Source organism: Cryptomeria japonica, chromosome 11 (genome assembly GCF_030272615.1).
Source record: "Cryptomeria japonica chromosome 11, Sugi_1.0, whole genome shotgun sequence".
NCBI lineage: Eukaryota > Viridiplantae > Streptophyta > Pinopsida > Cupressales > Cupressaceae > Cryptomeria > Cryptomeria japonica.
In genome coordinates, this window is record NC_081415.1 from 489,178,791 (window position 1) to 489,192,169 (window position 13,379).

At 36.6% G+C, this 13,379-nt stretch overlaps 1 protein-coding gene across 6 annotated transcripts; it reads left to right on the forward strand.

Moving 5' to 3' along the window:
- Positions 1-276: 276 nt before the first annotated feature.
- LOC131032436 (uncharacterized) lies at positions 277-13,094 on the forward strand. Of its 6 annotated transcripts, none has more exons than XM_057963405.2 (6): positions 277-551; positions 8,638-9,207; positions 10,537-11,341; positions 11,597-11,799; positions 11,879-12,021; positions 12,230-13,094. In XM_057963405.2, exons 1-6 carry the CDS (start codon positions 387-389, stop codon positions 12,540-12,542), a joined length of 2,199 nt encoding a protein of 732 aa, XP_057819388.2. In that variant the 5' UTR covers positions 277-386; the 3' UTR covers positions 12,543-13,094. The 6 variants fall into 6 exon arrangements, with proteins under 6 accessions (XP_057819388.2, XP_057819386.2, XP_057819389.2 ...); XM_057963406.2 differs by having other exon boundaries at positions 278-551; positions 11,879-12,000; positions 12,230-13,092; XM_057963403.2 differs by having other exon boundaries at positions 10,537-11,799; positions 12,230-13,093.
- The last annotated feature ends 285 nt before the right edge of the window (positions 13,095-13,379 follow it).

Genomic DNA, 13,379 nt, shown 5'->3' on the forward strand with positions numbered 1-13,379 from the left:
TTTATTACTCCAAATAAAGTAGAACCCTCACCACATGTCTCCAACTATATGAAACAGTTGCATTCAAATGATAGTGGAAGAGTGTCATAATATTTAAAAGGGAACAATCAATCGTCAGATTCCCTTATGTTATAAGATATCTCTTGGTATAATTTACCTATATTTTTTAAATATAGATATGCTAGTATAAAAAATATAAAAATATTTAAGACGCTTATTTTTAATTGAATGTATAATTTAAATAAAATAAATAAGTCGAAAATGAGATCTCCTCACATTTTTACTTTTCAGCCAGGTTTAATCAAAATCAATGTTGGGAGGGAAAACACTAATGCGACTTTGGTATTGTCTAAGACCATGAATGTGACCGTTTGAGCCTTCAGAAGATGGCAATGAAGGGGAAGAAAGGAGACCCAGAAGAGAATGCCCGTGGGTGTATACAATGGCAGGCCCAGGTGGCTTTAAACAATTTAAAGGCTCATTCTGGTGTGCTTGCAGGCCACTGGATGGATATTTCTTGCTATTACAGTGCCTTGATTTCTGCCACGCAGGTCATCTATCTTGTTTTTCCTTTAACAATCATTCATTTTTATGCTGATGTTTTTTTTTTGTAGGATAGAGTTATCCTTTGGGTTTTTGCATTTTTGGCTGAGTAGAAAATGACAGTTTAGGGAGTAAGAAACATAGGGGAGACCAATTAGTCGTAATGCTGAATCTGCTGTTGTTGTCTGGACTACTACTACCCAAAGCTAGAGAGAAGGACAACAATACTTCCGCTGAAACCGGGAGTGATGGAGAATAATGGCCACCAGCTATAGAGATCTTACAAAGTATGATTCTGAAACCCTAACAATTTCAGGATGACAACAAGGCATCACACTTAACAGCTAGAGATGTTAGCTCAGTAACCAAAAGCTAGATATAGCTCATAAGGCGTGGCACTGAAATTGCAGTGATGTAGATACAATGACCACTAGCTAGAGAGGGGTAACAAGACATGTCACTGAGACCACTGGCTATGTTAGGATATAAGCCACCAGCCAGAGAGGCCGTCCTGAATCTCCCAAAATGTTAGTACCTCAGGGACAGAAAAGGAAGGGGGTCAGGGAGTTGGCCTTGTGATTTCTTTCAGAAAATCTTTCAGAAAGAGAGGCTTTCTACCTTGGATAAGGGCTCCGTCCGCTAGCATGCCATTTAAATGAAATAGTCGGTTAGTATGCAGCTTGAATGCAAGCTTAACTTTTTGTTTCTTCAGTAGCTTCTTCATATTCTTTAATATGGGACTTGAATGCAATCTTAACTTTTTGTTTCTTCAGTAGCTTCATCATATTCTTGTTTTCAAAGATAATATATGAAGCTTCTTAGTGGGGCCCCACACATAATCAACTATCAAGTAACACATACACAAAAGAACTGCAAAAATAACCCTACTACTGGGCATAGCTGGACGCTTGCATATAAAAAAAGCTACAAAACAACCCAGAGCCATTACAACAGGAAACGTATACCATCTAACTTGAAGAACAAAACACAAATAGCCATAACTAAATTATGCAGCCCAAACGGCAAAACCTTGGGCAGCTGAGATACTGCCCAATGCACCAAACCTGTTTGCAGGAGAAGTCACCAATCTGCGGTTGTAAACCTTATTATAAACACCATTGCCTGACACCACAATCAGCTCAATAGAGGGCATAATAGGACCCTCTGCTGTCTCCAAGCCATTAAATTTGAAACCATAAATTGCTCTGCCCGTTGCACCACTCTCCCCAAATGATCATTATCCAGGAGGGGGCGAAGGCTGTAACCACTTGTTAGTTCCATGATGCCTCTATGTTGTGAGACAACCATATGCTTTATCACCAGAAGAGGATCCTAACAGAACTTCACAATATTCTCCATATCCACCATTAACTCTTGAATTGCAGCATCCATAGCTCAAATAACTATCTCTGCAATCTCTAACAGCTCTCTGCCCTTGTCCACTGCCATCAATGGCCCAACTAGAAAACCCATCTTGACATCTTGAATATCCATCTTCAACGAGGCTTTCACCAGAAGATCCAACAAACTCGCACGTTGTATTATCCACTACTGCCACATTCAATTTCCACAGGAAGTCTTCCATTATGGAGCCTCAGGAGCAGACATACCATCGCCTTTAATGCCATCTGAACCTAGAATGGCTTTGATTAAATTCAGCTTCCCAACACTATTACAGTCAAATATCTTTTTTATATGGTAATCTGTCACCCTTCCATGATGGAATGAATCTCGAGCACTGCCTTAGCCAGCCGGTAGAAGCATGCTTACACAGAGACCAATCAAAATTTTTGCAAATGCCAACAAATCAGCCAGTGCCCATTGTGTTACACCAGCCAAGGCCAACGTAAAACCATGTCAATACATTATTATTTTACACGCTTCAAGCCAAGGGAGAAAGCTTGCTAGAATGGAAGTATTGCACATATGATAGAATGATAACCATATACTTCACTGCCAAGGATAACACAGTATGCCAATATAGGGACTTCACTAGCAAAAAGAAATGGCTACTAGCTAAATTAGCGGTTCAATCATACTTTAAAATGTTTTATGGCCAGTTCCATCATCCTTCTCCTTGCTCTCTACATAGAAATACCCCTTTATTTGCCAATAAATCAGCAATCCTATTTAGTGTTTGAGGCAATGACTCAATTTTATTGAGGAAAACTTGGATCACCAATATAACACTTCTTCTAATGGTGCTCTTAACTTCAAATTAGGACATAAATTTCCATTTGCTGCATTGACAATAATTTGTGAATCCGAATCACCATCTACCTCAATAGAATGATAGCCTTTCTTTTTCCATTTGCTGCATTGACAATAATTTGTGAATCCGAATCACCATCTACCTCAATAGAATAATAGCCCTTCCATATATTCCGCTCAAAGACCCAATAGGAGAGCTTCTCTTTGCCTTAATATTTGATTTAATATCTAGGAATTTAGAACTTCCAAGCAGAAAGAACCTTGAGAATCTCTAATCACAAACCTTGGTCCTGCTTTACCAGGAATGCCTTTAGAGACCCATCAAAGTTTAACTTAACTCCATCCTTTGGAACAAATCAGTTTCCCTTTTGACCCATATTATTATTAACTAATACCCCATTAACCAATCTTCATATTCTTGTTATTTCTTGAATAGAGAAAAAAGCTTTTTATATTATACTCAGAGTACAGGGTTCAAATCCTAATTAACATGTAAAATGTAAAATGGCTTGTCCATTAAAAAAGAGCCAGTTCAATTAAACAATAATTCCAACATTTCATCGCTTATAATGAGAAACGGTAAAACTCAGTGGCCCCTTTAATGAGATTATGGCCCGCTTGAGTTATTAATATATTATTATGTTCCCATTTTCCTTGTGCAAAAATCCCAAAGCCCATGGGAAATGAATGATGGGCATTTGGGTTTCAATTTTGCTTCATTTTGAAAAGGTGATATTATATGTCTATTGCTTAAAACTGGCCTACTTTGTTGAAGCATTATTAAAGTGCAAGAGGTCAAAGACCAGCTGAAAGTTGAAACAATTATTGGTACACGGGGATTAGACCAAGTACATTCCCTTGTGGTTCTCCTTTTGTAATAGCTCTAAAGAAGGATAAAAGTTTGTGCATGTGTGTGGATTATAGGAGCTTAAATAAAATTACCATTAAGAATTGGTACCGGCTGCCATGTATTGATGATTTGGTGGATCAACTACAGCAAGAGATTTTCACAAAATTGTATTTAAAATTAGGCTATCATTAAGTCCAGATAAAAGAGGATGATCTATGAAAAACACCACTCAAGATCAAGCAAGGACGTTATGAGTGGTTGGTTTTACCATTTGATTTATGCAATGCTTCAGCAACTTTTATGTGGCTAATGAATGAGGTATTGTAACCTTTGTTGGATTCTTGTGTTATGTATATCTTAATGATATTTTGTTTTTTAGCAACAAATATGAGGAGTATATTTTTCTTTTGTAAAGAGTTTTTGAGATTTTGAAGGATAATAGATTGTTGTTAAATATGAAGACATGTGACTTTGCAAATAATTCATTTGTGTATTTGGGTCTCACATGGTTGCAAATGGGGATGCGCGGAGAGATCCTTTTGAAATTGATGCCACAATAAATTGGCCAAAGCCCAGCACAGCTGCTGAAATGAGGAGTTTATGGGAGCAGACCAATATCTCTGGAAGTTTGTTAAATCTTTTACATATCTCGCTCCCCCGTTGCATGCTATTTGGGCAATGGCAAGAAATTTCATTGCAGTAGTAAACAACAGTGTGCTTTTGAGGAATTGAATAGGAAAATCAACAGGGCACCAGTTTTGGCATTGCTTAATCCTCAACAGATTGAAGTTGAGACTAATGCTAGTGATTATGGGAGCTGTTTTGCTACGGGAAGTTAGACCAATTTGTTACCATTTAGAAATGTTTAAAGGAATTGTTTTAAATATAGCACGTATGATAAGGAGTTGCATGCTTTGGTTTCAGTGTTTAATTAGTGGGAACACTATTTAACTGGAAAAGAGACCATTGTGCTTACTGATCACCAGCATTTACAATATTGCAAGCTCAAAATAAACTATGGAAGTCATGCCACTGCAAAATAATGGGGTTTTTTTTGCAACAATTCCATTTGGTAAGCAAGTATAAGTGTGGGGTAAATAATAAAATAATGGATATGTTTTCTCAACCACCATTTGTATCTGCGGTTGGCACATTGACAATGATAGAACCTTCTTAAAAGAGATGTATGTAGTGGATGAAGATTTCAATGAGATTTATAAGTCATTGAATCAAGGAAAGCATGATCATTTTGAAAGCATGATCAAATTTTTATCATGTTCATTAGAAGCACATAACTTATAGGTGGCTGGTTACTTTGGAGTGACAAAAACCCATTGAAAATCTTTTGTAGTAAGTCTCGTGGCCAAATGTGCAAGGGGATGTGTCTCGGTTTATTAAAGGTTGTCAGTTATGCGGTGTATGAAAGCCCAACAACAGGGAACTTGGGCTGTTCCAGCTGTTGCTGGTACCTGAGAGGCCATGAGAGATCATCTCCCATGGATTTCGTAGGCCGTATGCCAAGGACTATGTATGGTAATGATTACATTGTTTGTTATACTTATTATAGATTGTTTTTTCTAAGATGTGCATCTTAATTGTTTGTAAGAAGATGCTGACAGAGAGTGATGCAGCTGAATTATTTTTCAAGAATTTATGGGTTTATTCCAGAAAGCTTTGTTTCAGATGGAGACATGAGATTTTTTAGTAAATTTTGGTGAACATCATGGAGTAGATTGGCTTGTCATCCTCAAATGGATGGACAAACTGAGGTAATGAACGAAACACTTGCACAACTGTTATGTGTGTATAATCAGCAGTTTCCAAAGGGCTGGGACGAGCATTTGACATATGTACAACACTCTTATAATAGAGCATTTCACTCTTATACTAATGTATCCCCATTTGAAGCTTGTTTTGGGGTCCATTTCAGATCATTGAATGGGTGAGGAATAATGCCATGAGGCTGGACTTGCTGGAATACATGAAGATCTTGTCTGTTATTAATGTGCATTGGTTGAGGTTGTTTGAGCCTCCATTACTTGACAAGGATGATGATGTTGTAATGCCAAATATGGAAGATTTTGTACCTGAAGAATAGGCTGTACTAGGAAATGATGTTATCCTTGATAAAAAGGTAAAGACAAACTTGATGGGGTGAATAAGAATCATTGTTGATTGGTTGGAAAGATGAGGTTCCAAGCAAAGAAAAGTGGGTTTGTAGAGGTGAAGTGAGGAAGAAATCCCTTAATTTGATTAGTTTGTGAGCTTTTTGGGACCAAAAGCCTTTTGGTGGGGGGTGTTATGATCCATGATGGATAGTCTATGTTGGAGTATTGGGGTCATAGATGGAGTCAGAATATTTGGCTTCAGGTAGGTGAAGGTGCAGTTGGTGGTTCAGAATATTGATGCCAAGATCGTTGAATAGGGATTTTAGTGGTGAGTTCACACCTTTACTCTGGTGGTGAATGCTGTAGTTGCCTTGGTGAATGGATGCTGTAGCAGATTCATGCTCCATTCGTGTGAGAAGACCAGAGTGTGAATAACTTGAGGTTTAAATGCTTCAATTGGGCCACTCTTCATATTTCACTGGCCATGGAAGTGAGGGGAGGCCTATTTGAAGGTTGGCTCTTGTTACAAACATTTTGCTTAAGAACATTAAGTAGAATTTGTTGGTATTGAGGCTGAGCAGGCATGAAGGAGTAGCTGTGTGTTGTGTTGTTCTGATGAACCCTTTTTGAACGATTTAATGCCCATCACTTATTGATATAGTAGCATGAGACAAGATATTGCACTCTTCCTGGAGTTTTTTCCCCTTTTAGAGGGTTTTTCTAGCTGACCTTGGTGTTGTGAGTCTGATTTTGTGCGAGTGCTCCACTATTGTGTGTTTATTTCTGTTACATAAGTGAGGTGATACCCTTATTTATTTATTGGCTGATAAAGGAGACATGAGCTGGTTCTCACCTGGACGATCTCAGCGTGGCTAGTAAGGACAAAGAGAGGGAGGGGGGTGGGGGGGCGTGATTCAATATTCCCACTTATTTAAAACAATAAACATTTTACCAATTGTAGCTGTCCACAAGAATATCAAACAAACTTGATTGATATAAAGCAGCTAATGCAGAATAAACAAGAAGAACACAACCACAAGATAAACGTGGAAAACCCAAATGGGAAAAACCACGGAGAATGTTAACTCTCAGGAGAATATAACGGGTGGCTCACTGCCAGATTAAAAAAACGGTTCACTGTCGGACTGCTCACTACAGATATACAAAAAGGGACGGCTAACTATTGGAATGCTCACTGCAACTAAAAAGGTTGAACTGAGAAGGTTTGCATCTCCAAATGCATGAGATCTGTTCCAAGTTTAAGCTCAAATTACAAATCTCAGACTTTACAATAGATCCGGTGAGAGATCTCTACACAACTATTCTGCATCAAGTCCGGTAAAGGACTACCGCACTACTGAGACACTGATTACCTTCGCTGTCTGCAACTCTCATATACACTACTTCCTTCGCTGCCAACTATCTTCTGCACATCACACACTCTCTTGATCGATGTCTTCATTCACCACTCGTACATGTATATATACCAGAGGGTACAATTATAGAATAGCGTGTCGGCCAAGCCCAACACCTTATCAATAAGCTCATGTCTTCCTCCGCAATACTTCTACACAATTCCTTTACATACTCCCGATTACCAATGCATATGCCGAGATTACCGGAAAAAGGGTAGGGTCATCCGGACCCAAGAGGACGGTCCTATTGTTTCAAGATCAAGTCCAATATCTCCAAAATGTAGATTCCACACGTACCAAGGAAACTGCAATCACAAAACTTGAAGAGATACTTCTGATAATCACCAAAACTGCTAACACCGGGACACATAGTTGATACCGAGATCAATGAGAACTCCTAACACCGGGATATTGGGGTCAGTGAGAACTCAATGGGACCTCTAAAGTCATCATCCAAAGCTGTCCATGCTGCATAATAACTTCTAACCAAAAACCGCAACACCTGAACTCCACATACATACTAACCGCATATAATCCTCGCAAATCATAGCAACCATAACATCCATGATACCCATGACGTCCGGACTGATATCTAGATCTGCATACACTGAACCGGATGACTGGTTTGACATCAATGACAACATTATTCACACAAGTCTAACAATTTCTACTTCAAGTTTATTAGTAAAGCATTTGTGATTGGCAATTGAATTGTTTAATTCAGTTTTTCGATTATAATTGATTTTAATTGGGGAAGAGATGATGATCTGTAAATTGTCGAGGGATTTGAGGCATAGCTTCAGCTTGTTATGGATCACTCAGCAGCAAGAATCCAATCAAAAACAATAGTTTAACCACAAGAGGGAGATCTCAATAAGATTTTATGAAATACATCTTCAAGGTTAACTAGTAACCTCTTTCCAATAATTGTTGGGACATGACAAAACTGAAGAGCTCTGAACAGACAATCTGCAAATGCCTAAATGATCTTCCAGCCTTGATTGAACCAGTCGTAGGATTCTCTTCAAAATTAATAGGTTTGTTTTCTCATCAGTACGTAATCCTTCTTCCTGTCCAATATGATAGTTAAAATTTATATAGTGATGGCATAAGTTTGAATTATTGATATCACCAGTGACAAATCTTTGATGTGCTTCGTTTCTGTTCTATACTGATCTTTAGCTTATACCATCTTCTAGATTCTACTTGTTCTCTGATACTGTTTTCTTTGGCATCTGCTTCTCTAAATATACCCATTTATATTCATGGATTTTGTAATTTCAATATTCGATTATGATGAAACATTTAGCTTGCTTCTTCCATGCAGCTAGTTAAAACTATCATTATGTTGACTAATGCATTCCTTCTTTGTATTATGCCAAACTTTTTAGCTTTGTTATATTATTTTGGTTTGAAGGATTGGTTGTTTCCATTAGTTTGTTTGTTGATTTATTTCATTTGATTGATACTATACTTACTGCTACTATACATGGTTCTCTGCAATTGACAGGTTTCAAAGGCTAATATTCTAGAACCACTTTCTTGCCTGTTATTATGCTTGTCTTCAGCATTAACATCAAATAATTTTGATTGTCCGGATAAGCATTCGATCTTTGTCTGTATTATGGGCATTCAGATAAAGTTCAAGTTAGAGGATATACACTTACTACACAACCTACTCTTTCAGGAGCTCTTCAAAGAAATTAAAATGATATTTTCCGTTGTTAATTTTTCAAGTCAGAAGTTTAGTAGTAATGATGGTAATCATTGTCCATGCCTTAAAGGACCTAATGATACGAGTCTACTATTGCGCTGTTCTATTAGAATCTTACCATTATTAGAATTTGATACTGGACTCAGTCAAATTGCAACTACAAGGCTTGTATCTCTGTTTCAGAAGCTGTGTTCTTCAGGCCTAGTCCGTTCACTTCTCAGTTCCAAGGAAACACAATTTGGAGACTTTGGATTTCTTATGACTTGTGAGGTCACTTCTTGTACAGATGTCTCTACCATGGCTTTTGCTAAGAGTGAAGAGACAAGCATCGGAAATGCAGTGCATTGTTTGTCTGCATTGCTTGAGGTAATATTGGTTGTTTGGCACTTTTCCTTGAATTTAAATTTCAGTCTTGATATGGAATCGACTGGTAAAAGTCAAAAAAGGAAAGGGTAAAGTTAGGAAAGGCAACTTGGTAGAATGTGTACAATACCACCATTTATTTGTCCTGTATATTGTAATTAAAGTACATAGTAAGCATTCTAATATTTGCAATTTGTTTTTTAGAGTTATACAAAACCATAGAAAGAATCCTGTTGTATTTTGTCAGGTTCACTTCCTAACAGCCTACCAGTAACAGAGAAATATCTAAAAATGGTTGCAAACTGTCATGCCTATGTCAGAACTTATTTAAACTTATGAATAATATGTAGTCTGCCAACAGGTGGGAAATTTGATAAAGTTGATAGGGTTTGAAGGGGAATTTTCAGTTCCTTGAACTGTATGATCTAATGAAGAACTAGTTATCTTAAACTAATTTAACAAAATATTTATGATTTTTGTGGTATCTTATACTTAAGACAGCAGATGATTCAAACTCTTATCATACGCATAAATTTTTGTTTAATCTACAATAAGATAAATGAAAAATGATATTGACTAGGAAGGATTTAGCAAATTACATCTTGGAAAGTTGTTGGGGAAGGGCCATATCTCAAATTTCAAGATCACTTGCAAATGCCAGATTTGTAGATTAATAATTAACAGATTAGACTTGGATTTTTCATTCTAGTTTTTTTATTAAAGTATTAATGAGGTAATCATTTTCCAAAGAATTTTGTTTCTGTCTACCTGTGATTAGTGCTAGTAATCTATTTTGTTTGGATAATATTTTTGATGATAAGAATTGTTTCTTTAGATATTTTGACATTTAAATCTTAGGCTATTTTGCAAATTCATCACTTATAGTAGAGATGAACTTTGCTTTTCTTAATCATATGGCATTTACAGTGTTTATACAGGTTTTTCTTTCCATTACAATTTCTTCAAGCTAATGGCTATGGTATCTATTTTTGGATATTATCATTATTGGTGTAGTATTGTGCAAATGCTACCATAATATTACTTAATAGTTCTTTTATGGACATAACTTTGGTCTATCTATAAATTTTGAGCTATTTGATGGATTCCTTCTACCCATATAATTAAATAATTTTAATTTCTGCTTTTGCAGATTGAATGCTGACCTCTTTTCCAATATTAATTAGTCGCTTGAAAATGATAGTGAAGAATTCCTGCAACAAATAGATGTACTTTTGGCTTAGGAAAATGTAAGAGTGGATTGTTTTGTGGAACTGTATATTCCATTTGCATGCTAGATTGTAGTTCCACATTTAATTATATACTTTGCATCAGGTTTTTGTGGATGAGCTTATTCTCCATCCAAACTTGGGTAAAGCCTTTTCAAATGTGAATATGGAATCGACTGGCTTATCTTCAAGATTTAAAACTCCATCTATATTTGGGAAACATATTGACCATTCATTAGAGGCAATGTTTGTTCATTGTCTTCTTTCAATGTCTAATAAAATCTCCAATCTCAGTATGGCGAATGCAAGGAGTACCAGGATTAGTCTTCCTGCAGCCGTTCTTTTGCTTGATTATTTGGATTCGATTAAAGCTCCAAAGATTTTCCAAGCACATGTTCTGGTTCTGGTTGCTGAAGCTATTGCTGTTGATTCCATACCTACTTATGGTGAGTTGCCAAAGATGTTATCACTGAGCCAGCTTGTATCAGTGTTTGAGTCTGCTGTTAAGCTTTACAGAAAGCATTCTTCCCTTATGGATACTGTTGATGATTGTGATTGTCTGGAGACTCCTGTATTAGAATCTTGTCTGATTAAGCACAGGAATTTACAAGCTGAGCTTGATGTAAGTTCTGATTCTTTGTTAAATCTAATGTGGAATGAAAAGGATTGCATTCAGCAGTATAAGTGCTTTAGTTCCCATCAAAGTTCGAGTTCTTCTACTAGAACCTGTGGAACAAATTCATCCAATCTATTGAATTTGTTATGCATGTACATCAAAGAACATGAAGCGTCCCTGGATAATTTATCAAGGAAAGAAATCAGTGGTATCTTGCATTGCACAGTAACGAAATCTTTCTCTGGAGTAGGGGAAAGTGATATACCATCCTCTGCGCATGCTAACATTCATCCAGGTACTTATTTGCTTGCTGCTATTCTGCAACTGATGGGTTCTTCTTTGTCAAGAATTCTATGCATAATAAAGAGAAAAGGAGATTCTGGTCATTCAACGCCCTTGGATCAAAATTTACTTGAAGCATATCATTATACTATTGATTTAATAAGGAATTTAATTGTAAACTGCCATCACACAACACGAACTGGAATCGCATTGAGCAAGATAATGGCTAAAATGCTTGGGACAAATAAACACTCAGTGGGACCTGCAGTATCTTATTTTGTAGGTGAACTGTATCTGAAGTGTCAAATGGGTTCAGAGTTGTTATGTAAGGGGTATGTGATTTTTCTCAAGTCACTGATGAGCCTCTTCGTTTTGGAGCATGGTGGAATTGATTGCTTAAGGGCATTGATGGAGTCTTCAGAATTATCAGCGGATTCTTCTGATTCAACTTCTCAAACAGTTTTGAACCAGGTGATGGTCAAAACTTATTTCAATGAACAATGATGTCTTTCTAATAGTATAGTATTTAACAGAGAATATTATTTTGCAGGGTGAGAAATTGTTGGAAAGACAAAGGCCTTTGAGCATTGAACCGCGGTTGGTACCTGTGTTAACAAACTTCCTTAAAAAGAGGCAACAGTATTTATCACGTCATCGTGTTCATGATCTAGGGTACACCTTCACTCACTCGAAGTAAAAATCCAAAATTATATAAAATTTCAAATTGTTTCGGTAAAAATCCAAAATTATATAAAATTTCAAATTGTTTCGGTGGAAGTATTGATATTTTCCTTTGAGCTATTTCAAAATTTTTCATGCCCATGAATGCTGTATTGTTCTATTCGATTTATTGATTTCTTGTCTATTTTTCTCGACTTCTTGGGTACAATTGCCTTGACAGAGTTACTAAGGGAGAGATGGCTGGTCGGGAAGAGGAGGCAGATATATCAGAGAGCATCATAAAATCAAAAAAGGCTAATGGGAACATTACATATATTGAAAGTGTAATAAAGATTCAAGGTCAGTGGACAGAAGATCCTAGTGACCTTAGTGATTTCATTGTATGCAAGGAGGGTAAGGATTATTCAGCATGGCTACAGAAGCGACGCAAGATGAGGCAGAAGAAATATGACCGAGAATTTTTCCGAAGAATGAAAGAACGAAAAGAACTTCTTCTGCTGTTATCAGGAGACAACAAGGTGCAACATATGTAATTATTTCAAAAGCTGAAACATGTTAAAACAGTTTTCGTCCAACATCTTTGGCAAAAAAATGATCTGCAGCAATGATTGTACTTGTCTGATACAAGACTAGGATGAGAAACACCAAATATACACTTTCTGTGTTATGATCTAGTGGCAATACCGCTCATCATAGGAAAGGAAGCAACAAGCACCTCGCTCCTATATCATCTGCAAGATTGACAACTTTTCTGAAGAACGAGAAGACGAAAAAGGTCTCGCTCTAAGTCGCTGGATAACTGTAAACAGCCCTGCCAGCCCCACGGACTGGGACCGCTAATTTAGGTCCTGCATTGTTATTACGGCCAATGAGCTTTCATATTATGTAGTGGTTTTGAAAATTCAAAATCTATTGGTCAGAGAGCTCGAAAGACATGATTGTAGAGAAAATGCTCTATATTGTATGTTTACCCAATTACAACAATCCATGACTTTTTAGAAAGTTAAACTAAGAATCTCTTATCAAAGCTGTAGCCCCTTCTTGGGATCTTCCTGATTTGTCTCTAAAATTATAATTCCAAATTTAGTCAAAGAATGCAATTCATTTACAAACATAGCTTTAATGAAAGAGATTATCCTGATTTAAGTCCTACAATATGAATTAATTATCATTAATAAGTAAGAATATATCATAATGTCTAAATTTACAAAGTGCTAACATTAAATATCAAGATTTTATCAAGATTTTATGATAACATATAAATTCATATGAGCATCATTTCAATTTAAATCAAAGTGCTTCAATAACATTAATGATTCTTCTAAGCCATATTCTTATAGAAATCATATTAGGAATTCGTTGGAAGTGTT